The sequence below is a fragment of the Adiantum capillus-veneris genome, chromosome 3 (assembly GCF_014529385.1).
Source record: "Adiantum capillus-veneris isolate H3 chromosome 3, ASM1452938v2, whole genome shotgun sequence".
Taxonomy (NCBI): Eukaryota; Viridiplantae; Streptophyta; class Polypodiopsida; order Polypodiales; family Pteridaceae; genus Adiantum; species Adiantum capillus-veneris.
This window is the reverse complement of record NC_140933.1, coordinates 32,053,870-32,075,926: the sequence shown is the minus strand read 5'-3', so window position 1 is coordinate 32,075,926 and position 22,057 is coordinate 32,053,870. Positions and strand designations below refer to the sequence as shown.

Here is a 22,057-nt window from a genome sequence, read left to right as displayed (position 1 = left end):
AGAGGGATGGGGAAAGCGGGCATCCTTGTTTGACACCAATGGTGCTTGCAAAAAATTTTGAAATTCCATCTCCCATACGTAGTCGACATATCACTTTTTGGTGGATGCGAAAGACTGCATGCATAAATTCTCTCGACGCTTGAAGGCTTTGCATACGTCTCCAAAGATTTCCTTGTGGTACCATGTCAAAAGCTGTCTTGAAATCCACAAAGCAACAATACAACTTTTTTCCTTTCAATCGAGACGCTTCCATAAGAACTCGAAGAGTGACAAGGTGATCAATAGTGCTATGATGCTTTCGAAAACCTGCTTGGCCTAACGCACGTTTGCCGTTCTTTTCAGCCCATTCACTTATCTTCATCTCCATGATACATCCAAATAACTTTGCCATCAAAGAACCAACCATTATAGTGCGATAGTTGTTCACATTGTTTACATCTCCTCCTTTGTGCAAAGGTTTGATCCAATTTTCACTCCAATCATGAGGCATGCCATGCTGAAGTGCAAGGTCAAACATATCGCATATCCAATATTGTGTTTTCTTGTTTGTCCATTTTATCATTTCAGCCTTGACACCTTGAAGGTCCTCTGCCTTGCGGGTAGCAAGTTTCTCAAGAGCGCGGCATACATCTTCAATGGTAAATAAGGGAGGCATAAACGGAAGGGAGCTACAACACTCCATCTTATCAACATTGGGTTGCTCATAGAGGTTCTTGCAATGCATATACATATCCTCAAGAGTCAAGTCACCAAATCTCTCAATTCGCTTGCCTTTTAGATTTTGCCAAAACTTGCCACATGCATGTGCTTTCTCTTGCACTAAAAGAAGTTGTTTTTTGACTTCCCACCTTCTCCTCTTTTTTTGAACAAGTGCTTTGTATGCGTGTGAATGTTTTAAGTAACTTTCCTTGTCTTTGCTTGCATCCAACCTTAGTAAGTGTTTTCGGGCTTGACTACATTCCATGTCGAACCATTTCTTCTTGGTGCTACCCTTCTTAGATCTTTTGCAAGACATGCGTTTCACCGAAAAGCATTCCCTCGCACAAGAGAAAATTACTTCTTTGAAAACTTTCCACTCGCATTCTAATGTTGGGATCTCTTGATGCTCTGTCATGCTTAACATTTGGTCCACCATATCAACATATATAAGTGCTCATTTGAAGTCTAGACGTAGGTACAAATGATTCACATCATGATTGGAGGCTACATGCTCGGGTCTTTTATCACACTTGAGGTCAATACATAGCATCCTATGATCCGATTCCGGATTCCATTCACCAAGTGTAAAGCTTTGTATGCATTATAGAGTGGCTTCCGAAAATAACATATAGTCGATCACACTATCACCATTGTGCTTTCTACATGTAAAGTCATTAATGCCTCGACATAAAGATACACCATTTGCAATGAGCATTCCGGTACGATTGCACATATGTAGAAGTGACTTTCCATAGTGATCCAATTCTTTTGCATCATTAGAACTTCGATTATACATGTATGAGTCATCCATTCTTCTTGAAACATGTGGCATGTCAACTTGTTGTGTATCGTGTTGTAACGTATTTGTGCGAGCATTCATGTCTCCAAAGACAATGACTTCACCTTGGCCTCTACGTTGCTTTGCATTTTTGGTCCACATCAAAGAATGCACATCATATTCGTCAAATCCAAGAATTCGTTGGGCATCATGCTCCCATGTTTCGACAAGAAGTATCACATCGGAGTCATTGGTAAGCTCATGAATGCCAATTCCCGCATTCCATGGATAGCCGTTACAATTCCAAAAGCTTATTTGCAAGCGTGAGTTGGTCTCATAGATCATGTGTCCCTATTTGTTGGGTGGACTTGCATCCTCCTCAAGTGACTTTTCTTCTTGAGATGATACCTTGACCTTCTTGGTTCTTTCCTCATATGCTTTGCGACGTACATTTTGTTGCATAAGAGTGTGATCCTCATATACATTACAACCCGTTCCTTTGAGGTAAATCCAACTATTGTCAAGGATGATCTTTCTCTTTACCTCATCAGCCATGGTACATACAATAGGTCTTTATCCCAAGCGAGGGATTCCTTGTTTTCCAACTCGATGTGCACCATAAGCCATGATTCCAGACATGTCAAAGTGTGTAGCAAAAAACTCTTCAATAGCAACCGCAAGAGATTGGGGTGTTTTCATGCTGTCCTCCTTGATTCCACGAATGATGATGTTCTTTGAGCGTTTTTGCCGTTCTTGCAATTCTTGAGTGTCCACATTCTCTACATTCTTTGCTTGGACAACAGCTTGCGTGATAGAAGATGTAGAAACCACATTATCCTTACATATATCAGCCCATGATTTGGATGAATTTTTCATCTCACATACATCATGTCGTATTGTATCTATCGTTTCCTCTCTCAATACATGATCACTCTCAACTTTGCTCAAGCGCTCTTTCAATACATTCATGTGCACAAGAGAGCGCTTACATTCTTGAACTTCATTCTCAAGATGCACCAAGCGTGTTGTTTGCATTTCAAGAACCTTCTTGAGGTGCTCATTCTCCACAACAAGAACTCTTAAAGTACCATTCTCCATTGCAAGTGCGCGCAACTCTTTACCTTACTTGTTGACGGTTTCTTGTAATGAGATCAAGTAAGCCATGATCATGGCTTCCGTTGTTGTAGACGATGTGGTTGGATTAGCATCCAAATTCCTTGGAGATTTTGCATCATTCTCCATGGCGAGTGTGGATTTTCCACCCTTGCGAGTTTTGTCCGACATTGCCTTCAAGTCGGCAACAAAAATGCAAAGTTATGACAGTTTTTTCAGTTCTGAGATGCTGTTACAGCAAAGCCTTTCATTGCTGAGAAAAATTCTATCTTTACATCAATGCGTAGAGGGCTTCATGCTCTTCGATTGAGGCTATAGATCACCTAAATTGGAGTTCAAAAAAAGAAGTTATGATCAAAAGAGTGAACTGCTGTCTACTAGGTCAAAAATGACTGAGAGAGAGAGAGGGAGAGAGAGAGAGGATTTTTTCTATGTATATATATATAGATATATTTATACATATATATGTATATGACATATATATGTATATATATACATATACATATACATATATATATGTATATGTATATGTGTATATATATATATATATATAGAGAGAGAGAGAGAGAGAGAGAGAGAGAGAGAGAGAGAGAGAGAGAGAGAGAGAGAGGAGGTCCTTGGCTACTCCACTGGAGGGAGGGGCGGCAATGGGCGGTGGTGGTAGGAGTAGGGGTGGCACATGGTGGTAGTAAGCTATCACCACTAACCACCAATGGTGGGCTAGGGTGGCGGTGGTGATGGTTGCTAAGGGGTGGCAATGGGAGGTAGTGGTGGTGGGATTATATATAAAAAAAAGATCGCTCCAAAGCTCGCTCCGTAATTGTCCCCGATGTGGGCTATGGCACAAAGGTCTCGTAGCAAGGCTAAGGATAGTGTTTGAAGGGGAGCAAGATACGTACGACCATAATAGAGCCTTAGTAATAGAGCCGGAGTGCAAAGATTTGTGGAATTTGATGATAATGATTTTCTTTTAATGTTTATCTACTGGCAAGGCTTTAATAAAATCGCATTAGTTGCCGGATGCTTGAAAGATTCCCTTGGTGCTCACGTTTCCCTCGCCTTCGCCTTCAATACTCCATTGCCATTTCCTCACACTCCCCTTAGCTTAGCCCCTCTGTCTGTGCAACACCTCCCATCCCCCTCGCTCTCGCCAAGCGATTGGGGCCCTCCTCCTTCTCAACATCCCGTGATTCGCTCCCCATCTTGCGTCAACGACTCAGCTCCCCACCTACATAGCCTTCTCTTGCGTTAACTCCCCACCTACATTCAATCACGAACTCTATCATATCAGCACAGTTGCAAGATAGATAGATAGATAGATAGATAGAGAGAGAGAGAGAGAGAGAGAGAGAGAGAGAGAGAGAGAGAGAGAGAGAGAGAGAGAGAGAGAGAGAGAGAGAGAGAGAGAGAGAATTCTCTCTTGCAAAGGCACGAGAGGAGGGCCAAGAAGCCGTTGGAATAGCAAGCAGAGAGAGAGAGAGAGAGAGAGAGAGAGAGAGAGAGAAGAGAGCGAGAGGTGAGCAACCTCCCCGACACAGGCTGAATATGAGAGAGAGAGAGAGAGAGAGAGAGAGAGAGAGAGAGAGAGAGAGAGAGAAGAAAATAGAAAAAGAGGTAGATGGCCTCCATGTGGCCTACCCTTCCTTTTTCTACACTAGAACGGCCGGCCGCCTTCGACAACCTCTCTTTCTTTCTCTCTCCCTCTTTATCGCGTGCATAGGGGCTTCTTACAGTCTTAGAGTTTAGCCTTCATGTCGCACATTTCGACAACTATAAAGGCCTCCCCCTTCCGCCATACTATGGTAGTTTAGATGATTCCCTTCCCTTTTTTCTTGCCCGTAAGCCCTTCCCCTTTCTTTTTCACACTAATACACCGTTTTTTGAATTTATCCCTACTAGCGACTCGAGTTCGAGCTCTTATTCGTGTAGAAGTATATTTTTTAGTCTAATCTAATGCTTCTAGTTGTGCTAATACACTTGACTACATATTTATAGCTAGCTCTTCATGTGACACGCCGTGCGGCTCTCTCTCCTCGTCGGGAAAAAATGTCCGAGCTTTCGTGTAAGCTGAGAGAGAGAGAGAGAGAGAGAGAGAGAGAGGAGAACCTGCTATTGCATGTATCTTATTGTTTACAGTAATTCTGATGTGAATTTATTGTTCAAGCTTTTCATATATCTGCTCTAAAATGAGAATAAATTTGGCCTTGGGAATTTTTGCAGTGTTTCAAGGCTTGCCCAATGTTAAGGAGGCAATCTCCTGCTTCAATGAATTTATGCTCAGGCACGCTATCTGGTGAAGCCTTCTCTTCCCAGTAGTAGCAATTGGAGCTCTCATCATTTACTATTTGTCCTCCTAGGGTCTTGCAGTTGGAAGAGATGCATCGTTCAAGCTCCAACTTTGTTATGGGTTACCAACAAGAACTGGGTAGACTCCTAATTACCTTTTCAATTCCATATGAAACATGGTGGTTCCTCACCGTGATGCTACTCAATAATCGCTTCCTTGCCAATGCTGGATTTCTTATGTGTAAAGAGTAAAGTCCAACACATCATGCCAATGAACGTGTCTCCAAGTTGGAGTCAAAGCTTCCAATGTTGTGACTCTGGGTATTATATTATGAATTCTTTGGGTGAGGTCTAGCAAATAAAATGGGTGCCTTTGTATCGTGTGCAAACACCAAGCATAGTATATGTACGAACATTTGGTATGTGGTTTATATTGTTGAAGACTTTGGACAATGTTTCAAAATATATTTGTAGATAAAGACGGTGCTTGCGACCTCTTTAGGATGCTTGGTTGGCATGACATTGTTTGCTCTGTCCAAGCACCCTCAGTGCTCTGAGAGGTTTAAATAGTTCTCCACATTCATTGTCATTGTCACGTGCCACGTTGATATGCTCCTACATCTTTAAAGCCAAGCCTTGTCCATAGAGCCTAGGGGATAGTGTGGTGAGATTGTTCATATTGTAGCAAAGTGTTTGAAGAAGGAGAAAAATCTAGTGGACAAGTAGAGACATCCAAGGCAACTCAGGAGCACCAAGCGAAGAAGGGAAAGGCAAAGGCAAGATTGATCTTTGATTTTATGAAGACTGGTTTTTGATTTTATGAAGACTCTAGGGGATCAAGATTACGAGTACTGAGCTCTAAAGAGGGTGGGGCAAAGTACGGGATAAGGAGACTTTGGTTTTCTTCAACAACGGAGCCAAGGCAAACTTTTTCTCATCAGAGATGGTGGCTCGACTGGAAGTGAAGCGTGAAGAGTGTCAAAGTCGACGATGAGGAAGTGTAGAGAGAGAGAGAGAGAGAGAGAGAGAGAGAGAGAGAGAGAGAGAGAGAGAGAGAGAGAGAGAGAGAGAGAGAGAGAGAGAGAGAGAGAGAGAGAGCGCCGAACCAATCAACTGGGCAATGACTTAGTGATTATACAATGGGGACAAGGTGGTGCTTATATACTAGCCTGGGGGTCCTTAAGTACCCCCCTTACCCAAGACTTTGACAAACAAGTGAAATAAATACCTAAAGCCAAATAAATATTGGAATCACATCGGGCTATTCACTTGAGATGCTATAACTCTTAACACCCTCTCTGTAGCTCATAGCGGACATATGTAGGAAGACTAAATCGATGAAGAAGCTACCATGGACACCCCAATACTACGTCTACTACCAGATACACCTTGGTTATGCTACCACCAGCCTCGGCACATACTAAGTTCTCAAGGAATTTGGCAACCCGTTTACCTCGGAATTGTGACGTCGAAGGCAAGGTTCAAATCTCGCAAAAGAACAAAGTCTAAGGCATGCTTGACGAGGACGACAGGTGTAATAGACTTGGACACTCCAAGCCGAAGATCTAATGCAACACATGAGAAAACTGAAAAAACTGAACAAAATTGAGAGGGAGACAACACGGCATAATGGAGTTCTGTGCCCAGAGAGATTGGCTCCAAAGACTGGTGCCAATGTCTCAACAGTGCTTTGAAGCTAATCTGTAGGGAAAGACGCCTTGGCAATTCTTATAAAGGCCCTTGGCCTAAAAGCAGTACATAAAAGCTACAAGTCCAAAAGCATTTGGCTCCAAAAGCTAGCGCTACTAGTAGTCAGCATGTTTTGTGGAAATCCATACGGTCTGCCATATCATTAGTGTTAAACGTGAGCGTGTGTACGCTACCATGTCATCAATGTGATTTGCGATTGGTTGTACAACTGCCACATCAACATGCCTTTATGCAAGGCTTGAGTGTGTGAGTGGCTTGCTCTGTTTTCTCTGGTTTTTATGTCTAGTGTCCCGAGGCCCTGTCTCACGGCATGGTCCCCATAAGTTGATGGAAACTGACTTTAAAAATAGGCCACTCGGCAAGCCGTGTAAGTTTGGTAAAACTTTAGCTACCTCTTTCACTAGGGTTTGGACCCCTCTTTTCTGGGGTCCATTCTTCAGGTCATGCCATGTCATCCTTCAGAAAATTTGAATTGTAGACCGCACTACGTCCAAGAATCCCTATTCGTGAATTGTGAACTCATTGCGTCCATAGATAATACTCCAGGATAATGAACTATGGAACACATCCTGTCCATGATCCGACCAACAACAATGGATTGGTGCACTCATCTATAGTGTTTTAGATACGTCTGATTGGTTCCATGCTAGATGCATGTGTCTTGAACTTCGACCCACGGGTTCAAACACCGATAACTTGAACTCCAACACAAGGGTCTAAATTAATTATACGGAGCACTTCTTGCCTCTCTTTGCCACTCACAAGCCTCTCTCTGGCTGAAGCTGATGGCAACACAAATCTCCATGTAACTAGAAGGCGGGAGTCCGTGCCAGTGTAGACTCCACTACACCAGTAGCCTCTTTGTTGTCCTTCCCTGAGTCACTATCACTGCTTTCCTCCTGATGCTTGCTTTTACCTTGGTCCATTGTAGAATCTCTATCTTTGCTTTTGGATCTGCAATCCTTAGCCAAATGACCATGCTTTCCACAATTGTAACAACGGTTCTTGGTCTTCTTTCTGGAATCTGAAGAGCATGTGCTTCCCAACTTGTCTCAGGAATCTGAATTTTGCCTTGAGTTATCAACACGGCTTGCTCCTTAATGAGAAAAAAGCCGAGATCATCAAATTCAAGCTTTTCCTTCGTGATTTGTAGCCGGAGTGTCCTAGCCACCGTTTCATATGCCTCGGGCAACTTCGTGAAAACCAAAGCAGCTAACCGAGTACTCGTCAGTGCACTTTTCATAGCTGATAGTTGATCATGAATAACTTTAGCCTTCATAAGAAATGATTGCATGGAACTTTCTCGTGGAAACTGGATGGCAAATAACTGTCTAAGAAGGATGACTGCTCGCATCGTAGAATCTCGATCAAACATTCCAACAAGCTTTAACCACATATCGTTGGCAGTCTTCAAAGTCTGAATGGTTGGAGAAATGTCCTTTGTAAGAGATTCTGCAATGGCGACATTGCCTTCGCATTAGCCGTATCCCAATCGACACACGTTTTGAGATATTCGTCATCTTGAAGGTGGGTGTACTTGTTGGGATCCCTTGTGGGACGGGGCTCCGAGCCGTCCTGAATATCCCATAGGCCTTTCCGTGAGAATTAGAGTCGCATGATCAAATCCCAATGAGCGTAGTTGTAAGGTGCAGCGGAACGAATGAATGAACTTTGCTCAAGATGAGTGCTCCGAACTGTGCTCAAGGTTCCTTTTTGTTCTTATGGAAGGGAGAGCCTTCCGTTCTTAATGAGAGAGTGCAATGATCACAAACAAAGTGAATGGACACTGTGCGTGAAAGTGTATGAGACTGAGAGATAGAGAGAGAAGAGAAATACGACTCCAGAGACGTAAAACCCTCCTCCGAAGGCCCCACTCTCGTCGGCGAGAGTGGTCTACTTATGATTGCACAAACTGGTAATAATTGAATGCATGTGACTGATGCAAGTTTAGGCTATGTCGACGATGACGGAGACGACGACACCGACCTAAGGGCTGAAATCTGCAATCTTTTATATGCTGTCCCAAAACGCTATGGGCTGAAATCTGCTGGTGCCGAAAACGCTATGGAAAACGCTGATTTTGCTGGTCTTTAGGGCTGAAAATCTGCATCTACTGTAGGGCTGAAAAATGATGTTCTTTGGGCTGAATCTGCTACTCTTTTAGGGCTGAATTTGCAGTTGCTTCACTTCTGAAAAACGCTGCATGTCTGAGGTCTTATCTGCTGAAAATGCTAGGCCAGAAGGGAGGGCGATCTGGCTTTTACTAATGCTAGGGCTGAGGGTTACTTGCGGTGAAGCTCTGGGATAAAAAACGCTAAGCCTGTGGTCTGCTGGCGATGAGGGAGATGGAAACGCCAAGTGCTGGGGGGGTGTATGGCGAGGATCACCTTGATGAAAAATGCCAAGGATGGGATCTTGCTTGGAGGGGAAACCACCAAGGTTCTTGCTTGAGAAGTTGCCTGTTGAGCTTAGCTCCTGTTGCCTCTTCTTCCATTTAGTGCTAGCTTTGGTTTGCTTATATACAAACTTACTCAATTTGCCCTACCTACTTTCCAACAAAAGTCACTTAAAAATAATAAGTGAAAAATGTCAAAAATAGGTAAAATAGGCTAAATACACTGGAAAATTTCCCTGAAGGATTCTGATGTATTCTGATGGGAATGCTTATGATCATGCTGTGTGCAACCAGAGGATATGCATCTACACTAAGTGACTGGGCATGCACGGTCTACGAATAGACTCACGAAAGTGCCAGATCACTTCTAAATCTAGACTGACTGGATTGACTGAACCCTTGTGAAACCGGCCCGTAGGGCGGTAGGCGTTGGCTTTCACGCGAAATTCTTTACTTTAGACACACACATAGTACTTTGCAAAGGTAACCTGTAATGGGGATTAACACCTAAGTACACACACGGCTCGGAAGCTAGAATGCTCCGAGCAGACGCCGACAACCTGTAGGCCCCAAAATTGGCGCCCCTTTTGGTACTTCTTTATTCTTTAATAGAGGGAATATAACCTGTGATCTCCTACAAGCTGCCCCGCACAATCTAGGCTAAGAAACACCTGTTCTGGCCCGATTTCGGCAGCATAACTGCTGAATTCTCTGTTTTCTGCCCCGAAAATGCGCCAGTTCACCTGTACAGCGGTCCCCTCACGTCCCCAAACCTCCCGGGGGTATTAGGGTCCGTTTAGGGCTGAAGCCCTAAACTTGCAAAAATACACAGCTGGCTGTAATTCCCTGTTTTGGGCTCCGTTTCGTGTGCCGGTTTCATCTGTAGCAAGACCTCGAGCTCCCACACCTGTAGGGCTACTTGCCCTTTGGATCGGACGAGATTTCTGACGTGAAACCTCTCCGAATTCACCTGTTCCTGCGGGGGATTAGCCGCTAGCTAATCCAGTACAAGAGGCTCTTGCCTCGGCAATCGCGCATGAACCCACATAACTGTACATTGGTCAAATTAAAAACCCACTAGAGGGGCATAACATACTGCTCATAGGGGAGAGAGAGAGCAGTGCATAGCGTGCAGGGCATCACTCCTGGCACCGCACTGTACATAAGGGGGAAAGGAAGCACTCCATAGCTTTGAACCTGTGACAGTTTGCAAATGAGGCCTCTCCCAGCATCAAATTCAGTGCCACTTCTTCTTGCATGAGGAAAGTGCACAAAAATGTGTCACTTGGCGCGTTTACAAGCCATTTCTCGTTTCGGGGTTGCCGCCTAAAAATCTCCCGACCGGTTGCCCAGTTGACTTCACGGCAGAGTTGTAAAGTGTTCCCCTAGTCATACCGGAGGTAATGACGCGACCACATTTCGTGGCCCAAAATAGCAGTTCCCTAAATTTTAGGAAATGATTCCGCTGGGCTCCCTGTGGTCATCTGACCATCTATCCTCATTGGGACCGTATCCAAAAGTGCAATGTGGCCCAACTATCGGATACTTCCTATTGGTAGTCACACCTTGACTTTAGGCCTTTATTAAGTTCACTTCCTAGTATCCACCAACTTGCTAAGTGCGACGGGGGGACCTATATGATCTTGCTCTGAGCTTGGACATCCTCTTACCATACGAATTCCAGTGCCGACCACTATCCATCTGCGGGTGAAACTACCGTTCACATTGGCCATACAATGTCCGACCGTTTGCTACTAAAAGAAGAGGGTCTCAAAAATAAAACAAAACCCATTGGAAAGAAACCAACAACTAAAGTTAGCAGTTGCCACGTCCTCGTGACATAGTTAACAGTTGCCACGTCCCCGTGACATACCCCCCTCTTGAAATCGCAAACGTCCTCGATTGCATACCATAAATACACGCCACTGATGATCTTGTGCTATCAACACTCTTTTATCATCGCATGTATCCGCAAGAAAGGTCATAACACATAGATACAAACGACTTAATGAGACCTTCATACTTTTGTCATTTCCATCTATTACACTGAATTCATATGTACATTTGATGTACTAGCTCTATCATTACCCCTCCTTTGCACACGTTGGGTTGGGGCATAAGTAGGCTGTAACCCAAAGGCTTCAAGGCAAATCTGCAATACATTTGGTGACTCTGACAGTTCATGCTGTTCCATCCACTTTGCATCCATAGACGGATAGTTCTTGAACTTCACCAAATAGCGTCTTGCAACTTGTCCTTTAACTTTTCTGTCCTTATATGCCAAAACTTGCTCAGGTACCAGGATCTCATCAAGTTCCTCAACTTCTGGCTGATCCTCATCTGACATATCTTCTGGCACATCACCCACGAAGGGTCTTAGAAGACTCACGTGAAACGCATTATGAATCTTCCATGTATCAGGCAATTTCAGCCTGTAAGCCACATCGTTGATCTTGTCAAGCACTTGAAAAGGCCCATAGTAACACATACTGAGCTTAGGAAACAGCCGTTCCTTGCCCTTCATCTTCTTTATCCTTGCCTTTTCGAACCTTAATAGAACCCAATCACCAGGTGATAACAGCAATCTACGACGGTGACGATCAACAGCCTTTTTTTGCTTTGCCCGAGTCTTCTCCAAGGCAACTTTAATTCTCTTATACATCACATCCATGTTCTCAACATATTGATCTGCCTCAAAGATCTTGTCCTTTGTATGCAGAATGGGAGGAACCTTTTTGCTGCCTTCAACAATTTCAAAAGGTGCTTTGCCAATAGACGAATGCACCGTATTATTGTATGCATACTCAAGCATAGGCAAATACCGTTCCCACTTGCCCTTATTATCTGACACATAGCATTTCAGCAGATCTAAGACAGTAGAATTAGCCTCTTCTGACTGTCCATCAGTTTGTGGATGAAACGCAGACGAGAACTTGAGTGTAGTGCCCATGTTCTCAAACAATCCTCTCCAGAACAAACTGGTCATGCGAGGATCACGATCACTGATAATCGATTGTGGCATACCATGGTACTTAAACACATTGTACATGAACAAGCGTGCCATCAAATCAGATTTTATCTTCTTCCTGACAGGGATAAAATGGGTCTGCTTGCTGAACCTGCAGATACTGGTCCATATACCATCATTCCCTGTTGGCGTTCTTGGAAGATCAAAGATAAAGTCCATAGCAATGCTTTCCCATGGCTTATCAGGAATCGGCAGTGGTTGTAACAACCCTGGTGCCTTTTGCCTGTCAAACTTGACCTTTTGGCAAACTATGCATGCTCGCACAAAGGCATCCACATCTCTCCTCAAGGTAGGCCGATAGAAGAATGTCTCTACCGCTTTAACTGTTGCATCAATGCCACGATGCCTTGCATACGGTGGGACATGACTCTCTTCCATGACCTTATGTCGCAATGGCCTAGTGACAGGGACCCTCTAAACGGTCAAGAATATTATCAATCCTTGGAATAGGAAACCTGTTCTTGATGGTATCCTTATTTCTGCCATGCATCATCATAAAACCATCTCTGAGGAGGTAGTGCTCGTGATGTTGCCCCTCTTGTAACTGTTCAAAGATCCTTGCAAAATCTTCATCAGCAGTATACTGTTCCTTCATGTCAGCTAGCTCATGATGATAAGGAAGTGACACAACTGAAATTTGTGGCTTTCTTGATAACGCATTAGCCACAACATTCTTCTTGCCTTCCATATGCATAATTTGGAAGTGGAACATGGAAAGAATGTTTGCCCATCGCATATGCTTTTCGGATATCTTTGACTGTGTCAAGAAGTATCGCAAGGTCTTATTGTCTGTTTGGACAACAAAATCAACACCTAAGAGGTAGTGCCTCCAACTAGAAAGCGCATGAATCACGGCCAAGAGCTCTTTTTCATAGACTTGCATAGTCCTCTCTGGCCTTTGCAAAATTCGGCTTTCATAAGCTACTACCCGTCCATCTTGCATTAGCACTGCTCCGATGCTACTGCCACACGCGTCACACTAGACCAAAAATGACTTCTTGAGATCTGGCAAAACAATAACTGGATCTGAAGTCAACTTTTCCTTTAAGAGACTAAAAGCTGAAATCTCTTTTTTGGGTCCATCTGAAAGTGACCTCTTTCTTTTGCAAAGCGTGAAGAGGCGATGCTATCTCTGCAAAATTTTTGATAAACCTTCTACAATAGGAACACAATCCTAAGAAGATTCTGACATCGTGCACAGTCTTCAAGTCTGGCCATGTCTTGATAGCTTCGACCTTTACGGGATCCATTCTAACACCATCCTTTGAGACTATGTGGCCAAGAAAGTGGATCTCTTTGAGGAAGAATTCACTTTTCTCAGGATTGACAAGTAACTTGTGACTGCGCAGCTCTACAATGGTCAAGTGACACCTATGCTCCTCTTCATTCTTCGAATACACTATCATGTCATCGAAGTACGTCCCAACAAACTGTTGATGCGAGCGGAAAATCCGGTCCATCATTCTGTTGAACGTGGCAGGAGCATTTGTTAGCCCAAACGGCATCACTAGAAACTCATAAAGACCAAATGTCGTTCTAAACGCAGTCTTGTGCACATCCTCTGGCCTTATACGAATCTGATGGTACCCACTCTTAAGGTCTATCCTGCTGAAAATTGCACCATCCTCTAAACGATCGAGAATATCATCAATTCGAGGAATAGGAAACCTATTCTTGATGGTATTCTTATTCAACGAACGGTAATCAATACACATGTGCCATGAGCCATCCTTCTTCTGCACTAGGAGCACTGGGGAGCAAAAGGGTGAAGAACTAGGTTGAATCAGCCCCTTCTCTAATAACTCCTCAACCTAGCCCATAATCTCTTTCTGTTGCGCCGCACTAACCCTGTAGGGAGGTCTATTTGGTGGCCTACACCCTGGCACCAAATCTATCCGATGGTCCTCAGGTCTCTGGCGGCAATTGCGGCGGTAATGAATCAGAAAAACAGTCACTAAACTTTTGCAAAAATTCTGACCTTTCTTTATCTAACACAGATAAATTTGACTGATCACTATTTGAGACATCACGTGCAAAAATCAAGTACACAGAAAGATGATTCTTTATTACAGAAGTGATAGCAGAAGTAGATACAATAGGGACTGACTCTCCTTTAAGCTTTACATCCAAGATGCGAGTTTTGCCCCTATGCTGTACAATGATCTTTTTGTTGTAGGCATCCAAGACTCCATGCACTCCGAACATCCACGGGATCCCCAACAAGGCGTCACATCCTTCCAACGGCATGATATAGAACTCTTCTGTGTCCACATATGATTGGATATGCAGACGCAGCTTTCTAATGATGGGAGTAACACACTCTGAGTGGCCAGGACATGCAAACCCTGCCTCTGCTGTGTACCCCATCTCTTCAGCTTTGATGCCCAGCTTCATAGCTAATTCTGGTGAGATAAAGTTGGCTTTGGCACCTGGATCAAAAAAGATGAGTGCCGTCTGATCCCTAACTTTACCCCATGCCTTGCATAACTCAGTGGCATCTGTGCTGGGCCTGTTACCCACCATGTCTGGCACTAAACCTGCCGTGGGTTTAGGCTTCTTGCCTTTCTGGTCTTCTTTATCCTCTGAGTCAGTTGGTCTTTTCCTTTGTGGACAATTGATAGCAAAGTGACCAGGCTGCTCGCATATAAAGCATTTGTTCTCAGCCATTAGGACCTTCTTTTCCTCGAGCGACTTGCGCACAAAAGGCTTCCTTTTCGGTTTCTTTGCCTGCGCTCCAGAAGTCCCGACTGAATCCTCGTCTTTGGTGGCCTTTTCTGACCCTTGTGACGCATCAGGAGCCGTTTTCACAAAGGTTTCTTCGCTGAATTTTTCTTTTGTTGCCCTCCTTTGTCGTTGCTCGGAAATCCACTGTCCTCTCCTCTCAACAAGGCAAGACCAGTGTTCGCTACTTCCATAAGCTGAGTGAGGGTAGCCACTCTGTTCTTTGTACAGTAATCGCGAAGCCCTTTAGGCAGCCCACAACAGTACTTCTCTATCTGCTCTGTCAATGGCACAAATTTGTAGGAGGTCACTGAGAGTAACGCTTTACAAAACCTCCTATTGTACTCCAGCAAGCAAGTTGGTGCCAATCTGTCACGACGTCGGCTTCAAATTCATTTGACAGCCAAGCAGATGCAAACATTTGCTTGAAGTAAACCCAAGTGGCGGGTGCCTGTCCTTACATTAACAATGTCGTTCACCATGTGAGCGCATTGTCCTTTAAGAAAGTGGCACCTTTCCTGACCTTGAGGCCTTTGTAAAATTCCCTCCCACATAAGCTGTATCAAATTGCTGGAGGAAAATGAGGGCCTTTGTCTTATCCTCGAAACCACTGAAGGTACTGAACTTTACAGCTGCACCACCTTCTTTGTAAGCCTTCGGCTTCTCTAGTGCCCCCAAGTTGTCATACGGAATGGTCTGCAACATGGGCACTGTAGTAGGCATGATCGGCACATCTTGGCCATTCACATTTTGCGTTAGAGGTGCGATATCTGGCTATTGTCCAGAAAAACCAGCCATGCCAAAATGACCCTGTGGCACCCCAAATTGGCTATGGTTGCTGTGAAAACCCTGCTGCATGCTGATACTACCATACATGGGGTTTGGCATGATGCCTTGCATACCTCTGAACACTGTTCCTGACATGTACGGCTGACTTCCAGGTGCATAACCAGCCATACTTTGGAACACTGATCCCCCCCGGAATACCCAAGATGTACCGTGGGTGGTGGAAAAACTGAGTGCATAGCCTGGTATCTAGTTCCCTGTCCATTCAAGACAGCATGTTGGCTCTGAAAGGTGGCGGGCTGAACTGGCATAACCTGTGGAATAGGCGCTCTAGCCACCTGTTCAAGCACAGGAGAAACCTGTTTTGGAGCCCGCGACTCCACAACATGCGAGTGTTCCCTTTCCTCCTGAGCCGCATGAAATACCTGGGCTTGAGCATCAACAATCTCCGTACGCGGCGTAGACTGCCTATTTTGCTGTTGCACTGGTGGCGCTTGCAAGAACTCCATAAACCTTGGATTCTGCACCAGCTGCGAAAAGACATTCACGACGGCAACTAACTGAGTCTTGAACGCATCATCCTCAAGTTGCCCAATCATGCGATAACCGCCAAAAGCTCTTTTTCATAAATCTATGCTGTCAATTCCGGCCTTGAGAACAATCGGCTCTCATAAGCAATGACATGGCCTTCTTGCATTAAGACCACACCCAGACTACGACCACAAGCATCACAATATACTTCAAATGACTTCTGCAAGTCCGGCAAAGTCAAAACTGGTCCCGCAGACAATTTCTCTTTCAAAGTCTGAAAGGCAGTCACCTTTGTGGGTCCCCACGAGAAAGGGACTCCTTTCTGTGTCAAGATATGCAAAGGGGAAGCAAACTTTCGAATGAATCGCCTGTAGTACGAACACAATCCCAAGAAGCTTCTAACTTCATGGACATTCTTCAAATCGGGCCAATCACGGATAGTCTCGCCGGATCCATCTGCACTCCTGCTGCTGAGACAATGTGTCCCAAAAAGTGTATCTCTGGTAGGAAAAATTCACTTTTCTTTGCATTAATCACTAACTTGTGATCTCGTAATGCCTGAAAGACCTGAAACAGATGAGCTCTATGTTCTGCCTCATTCTTGGAGAAAACAATGATATCGTCAAAGAAATTGCCAACAAATAGCCCGTACTCTCGAAAAATCCTGTCCATCATCCGGTTAAATGTCGCAGGAGCATTGGTTATGCCAAAAGGCATCACCAAAAACTCAAATAACCCAAAAGTCGTCCGAAAGATTGTCTTGTAGACGTCTCCCGACGCGATTCAGATCTGATGATATCCACTCTTCAAATTTATCCTCCTAAAGCACGAGGATCCCTGTAATCTGTCGAGTATATCATCGATCCTAGAATCGGAAATCTATTCTTGATGTTGATTTTATTGAGAGCTCTATAATCGATGCACATTCTCCAAGATCCGTCTTTCTTCAACACCAACAACACTGGAGAGCAATACGGTGAAGTACTAGGCTGGACAAGACCCTTTTCCAAGAGGTCTTTCACTTGGTTCATAATCTCTTCGTTCTGTGCTCGGCTCACACGGTAAGGTGGCCGGTTCGGTGGTGTGCTTCCGGGTATCAGATCAATGGTATGATCTTCAAGATGAGCAGGTGGTAACTCGCCTGGCAGGCCTTTTGAGAAGCAATCGGCATGAGAGTGGAGAAAATCTTGGCGTTCTTTATCAAGTTCAGACATATTTGTCCTATCCTCATCACTCAACCCTTTCAAACAGATCGAGTAAACAAACAGACTGGATTTCATTGATTTAGAAATGGCCGAAGCCGATACAATAGAGACAGACTCGCCCTTCGGTTTTATATCGAGTACAATGGTTCTGCCCTTCTCTATAGTCAATGTCGCTTTCCTCGCCCGATAGTCGACCACGGCGTTGTTCTTGTGGTACCAGGGAATTCCCAAGAGGACATCACAACCTTCCAAAGGCATTATTAAAAGTCCTCATGCCCCAAATACCCCTGACAATGCAACCGAAGCTTGCCAAAGACAGGTGTAATGGCTATGTCCTTGCCGGGTGTCGCTAGAACTACCTCCGCAAGTAGTTCCATCAGATCGGGAGTGATCTCGAGCCGCGCTGCCAATTCCGGTGAAATGAAGTTGGCCTTGGCTCCTCCATCAAAGAAGATCAAGGCTTCTTGGTCTTTCACTTTGCCCCAAGCTCGGCAAAGTTCTGTACTCTTGTCCACCGTGCTAGGATTGGTACCCACGCAATCTGGAACCAGTCCTGTTTTCATCTTGCCTTTTCTTCCACGTTCCTCAGCTGCCCTCGAACTCTCAAGCCTTTCTCCGTCCTTGTCGTTCTGTTCTTTCTGTGCCTTTTTAGGGCACTTCGCGGAGATATGTCCAGTTTCCCCGCATCCAAAGCACTTCCCTTCCCTAATGTAGCGAGCCCGCTCCTGAGGAGTAAGCTTGGGTCGTGCATCCTTCTTTTCTGGGTTGCTCTTTCTCTTTTTACTTTCATTTGTCGAAGTCTGTTTTGCTCTTTGTGTCATGATCTCATTGGTGGGGTAGGTCAGACTGCCAGCGTGAATGGTAAAACCCCGTTTTGCATGACTCATCAACTCCTGAATGGAAGCTGACTTCTATTCCACGTAGTGATCTTGGATCTCTGTAGGTAGACCCAAGGTAAACCGCTCAATCTGTTCCTTGAACGAGATCTTCTTAAATGAAGAGGCGGGTAGAAAAGAGCTCCAGAATCTCTCGCAATAAGCGTCCACTGTGTCCTTCTTGGTCATCCAAAGATGGTTCCAAGCAGTTCGTATAGCACGTTCATACTCTCGAGTCAGCCAAGAAGAAATCAAAAGACTCTTGAATTTCAGCATTTAACTCGCGCAGTCTTGTTTAATAGAAGCGTGGACCACCAAGTTCGAGCATTCCCCTTAAAGTAAGAGGCAGCTCTCCGAATCTTAGAGTGCTCTGAGTAACGCCCTCCCGCGAAAGCGATGTCAAACTGCTGTACAAAGGACAAAGCCTTCGAAGCATCTCTATAACCAGAAAAAGTGTCAAATTTAATTGATTGTCCACCTTCCTTAAACTCTTGGACTTTCTTGCTTTTGTCTTCTAGAAAGTCATACTGGTTGGCTTTGTAAAAATTCTTCTTCTTTGCATAAAAGTTGCTCCCATCAGAGTCTGAACTGTCTGTAGACGAGTCCTCTGTATAACTGTCACTCACGGGGCGAGATTTAGACTTCTTTGTCTTTTTCTTGCCCTTTCCGAAGCGTTGCTTCTTGCCTTTTCGGTCTTCTTCGCTCGAGTCAGATGAGCTAGAAGAACTGTCAGAAGAAGAAGAAGAATTGGGTACTCCTTCAAATCGAATACGCTTCTTCTGTTTCTTTGCCTTTTCAAATGTCAACTGACGACCCAAATAACCCGGGAAGTCAATGCCTTTCTTCTGCTTTTTGCCGTGCTTTTTAACTTTATTTTTCTCGTCAAAAAGCTGAGCAATTTGTGCATGAACCACCTCTTCTAATTCCTTCTCTGAATACTTCTTGGGAGCAGGAGGTTTCTTGAGAGCGGGTTTTGGGGGTGGTGTTGTGGTTTTCTGCCACTGCACGTGCACCTCCTCCAAAGAGGTCTTGCTCATATATTTTACCGTTTTTGGGTCCTTGGCAAAATTAAGCATCATCTTTGTTGCGTCGCCGATCAATCGTTGACGCTCCATCTCTCGACACACCGCTTGAGTAGGCCGAGGCAAGCCATACTCCTTGCCTGAATCTTCGTTGTGATCCCTTCCTGCATCTCCGGATGCAGAGGGAGTCGACTGATCCATGCCTGAAGCCATAGGTGCCGCGGAAAAAAAATTGGGATCGGATTTCCCGTAGAAGAGAAATCGGCCGTGCTCTGATACGACTGTAACAGACTTGGACACTCCAAGTCAAGAATCTACCGCGACAACACCAAATAACCACTTCAAAAACAGTTCACAGTTCACAATTTATTCGACACTGGCTCGACGGAGTTCCGTGCCTAGAGATATTGGCCCCAAAGACTGGCGCCCCTTTCGGTATTTCTTTTTGTATTAATCAGTGTTCAAAGTACAAGAGTGCGGCAGGCGCTCATACTCAGACTTTGCGTCCAGATGCTCTGAGTTGTGAGAGGCCGGCCCGTTTATTTAAAGGTTACGTGGGATGCCAAAAGCAGAGCCCCCTCTCTTGCAATTGTGTAGAAAATAAAGTAGCAAAAGCTCCCTCTTTCTTTCTGAGATCGCGTAGCCAAAAGCATCGCTCAAAGGCTGCCAGCACTGCCACGTCCCATGAAAAGCGCCGCAATTTCCGCCGCGAATCCCGGGCCTGCTGTACCAGCCTGCCACGTCAGCATTTTGCGCAGTTCAGTGGGCAGCCACGTCAAACGGTGGGCACACTAGGGGCAGCCACGTAATCTGATTGTGACAGTCCCATCATCGTTATCGTCATCGCCACGACATAGTACCGCATTTTCAGCCCTTACATCAGCGTTAGTTCTCAGCCTTACAGATCAACCAGCATTTTCAGTTTTCACCCCTTAGAACAGCAGTCTCGTCGTCGTCAGCACAATAATCACTCTCTTGGCCTATAAAAGGAGGCTTCCTCTTTTGTAAACGGGACACACACTTGGCTCCTCCATTGAAGAAGATGAGGGCTTCTTGATCTCTTAAATTACAAGCTCTTATATGTCTATACATACGGAGTCGACTATCAATGGAAGTCTATAGTTGTGACAAGTATGTATTCTCACAAGTATGGATGAGAATACAGAGCTAGAAAAAGCATAAATCCATGGACTACATTAGACATAGGTGGATATTTGGTCAATGAAGGACCACACATATCTCCACCAAACACGAGAACTCCTATGAGAATTCCAAAAAGGGAGCCACCTGGATTCCCTTTTAGAGTGATAACGAAACATGAAGTGAATCTGCCTAATGGACCAATCTCCAACAAAACCACCAATCCCTTCGAAGAAGAACCTAGGCATGGTAGAAGGCCTGAAGCGAGAGAAGGATTGGGAGAGTCTATGGTTAGACTTGTAAACAATCAGCGAGTTAGACCATCCCAGATCCAAAAATGGGTAAACAAGAAATACACCAGAGATAAAGATCCAAGAGATCACGTAACGGTTTTCAGAAGAGTAATTAGAGTAGAGGAAGTTTTGGATTTTGCAACACAGTTTGCGGGATTTGAACTGACTCTGGAAGATGACATGGCTACATGGTTCGACTCAGTGGAAATATGTGATTTTGAGACTCTAGACGGTTGTTTGAGGAATTCATCAAAGACTTATCGCAGAAAGGCATAGCTCACAATACGGTCTTGCAAATCACAGATTAAAAAAAAAAGAGGGTGAAACAATGCGCAAAGTGGTATTATGGCTCAAGAGATATGTCAAATTCTGTCCGAGAGCGGAACTACCTACGCAAGCACAATTAATGCTGATCTTTATCAAGGGAATGATACATGTGGGTCTTTAAAAGAATCTGCACATGATAAGGAGCCTGAAGCTAAATGAATTGATCAAAGCTCTTTATTTGGTGGATAATTTTGATAAATATAAAGAAAACTATTGTAAGAGTCAAGAGGATGACACATCCTCGTAGCATAGTGATTGCAGATGAGTGAGTCCATTGCAAAACAAGTGGCAACTATCGATCAAGAAAAGTTTATCGACAAAATGGTCAAGAGGTTAGCTCCTCTTGTAAATTCTGATCCAAGGGGGCTTAAGTGGTGCGAAATTGAGAGAAAATGGACAAACCATAATAGAGAAGAGTGTTATTATTGCATGGAATATGCTAGAGAAAGGTATGTACAACCTATTCTAGTAGCACTTACTCCACCTAGATACGCTATGGAAATGCACCAAGTCCAATAGGAATTGCAAGGCCACAGCTTGTCTTAGGACACCAACCTCCATTCCTAGGTGCTAGAATGCCTGTAGACATGAGATACATACCGATGATGGAAGCATCTAATAAACAAGTGCTAGTACTAGCTACAATGTATTATAACAACCAAAGTGGGTACTGCCTTTTGAAGCGGCATAAGATGAGAGAAACACATGGAGTGGTGAGGCCAGTACAACCTCCACCTCCACATCCTGCGTTTTGACGTGAACAAAGAAGGTATGAGATGGATGAAAGGACATCGTGGCTCATTGTGAATAGAGGCTTAGCTAGGTCAGAGCCTATTTACAGCCAAGAGGAATCGCAAGAAGAAGCTCCTCAACCGGAGATAGATTGTCACAAAAGCTGTGACAACACTTGGTCAAACAACGTCCTCAAACGGAGATCACACAAGTAAATGCCTATTGTCTTGATTGTGGTGTCATTCACTTGATCTCCAACTGTCTAAAAAATCCAAACCAAGTCAGAAAGATCACAATGAATGTCTCAGGAATCGTTCAGCTACCCAATAGCTCAAAAAGTGAAAATGTCGTACCAGTTCAAGTGGTTACGAGAGTGCAAGCTCAAAAGGAAGCTGATGAGAACCCAGAGACAGAGA

At 44.4% G+C, this 22,057-nt stretch overlaps 1 protein-coding gene across 7 annotated transcripts in view; it reads left to right on the top strand.

Annotated features, from left to right (window-relative positions):
- The first annotated feature begins 4,547 nt into the window (after positions 1 to 4,547).
- Positions 4,548 to 22,057, top strand: part of LOC147460703 (FAD-binding protein) — a 113,379-nt gene continuing 95,869 nt past the window's right edge. For 6 of the 7 annotated variants that reach the window (XM_086499318.1, XM_086499325.1, XM_086499304.1 and 3 more), the window contains exons 1-3: positions 4,548 to 4,652; positions 4,811 to 4,871; positions 4,948 to 5,015. In XM_086499318.1, coding sequence (XP_086355444.1) covers positions 4,637 to 4,652; positions 4,811 to 4,871; positions 4,948 to 5,015 — 145 coding nt within the window. In that variant the 5' untranslated portion in view covers positions 4,548 to 4,636. The remainder of the gene's footprint in view (positions 4,653 to 4,810; positions 4,872 to 4,947; positions 5,016 to 22,057) is intronic. The other variant, XM_086499330.1, reaches the window with a different exon arrangement.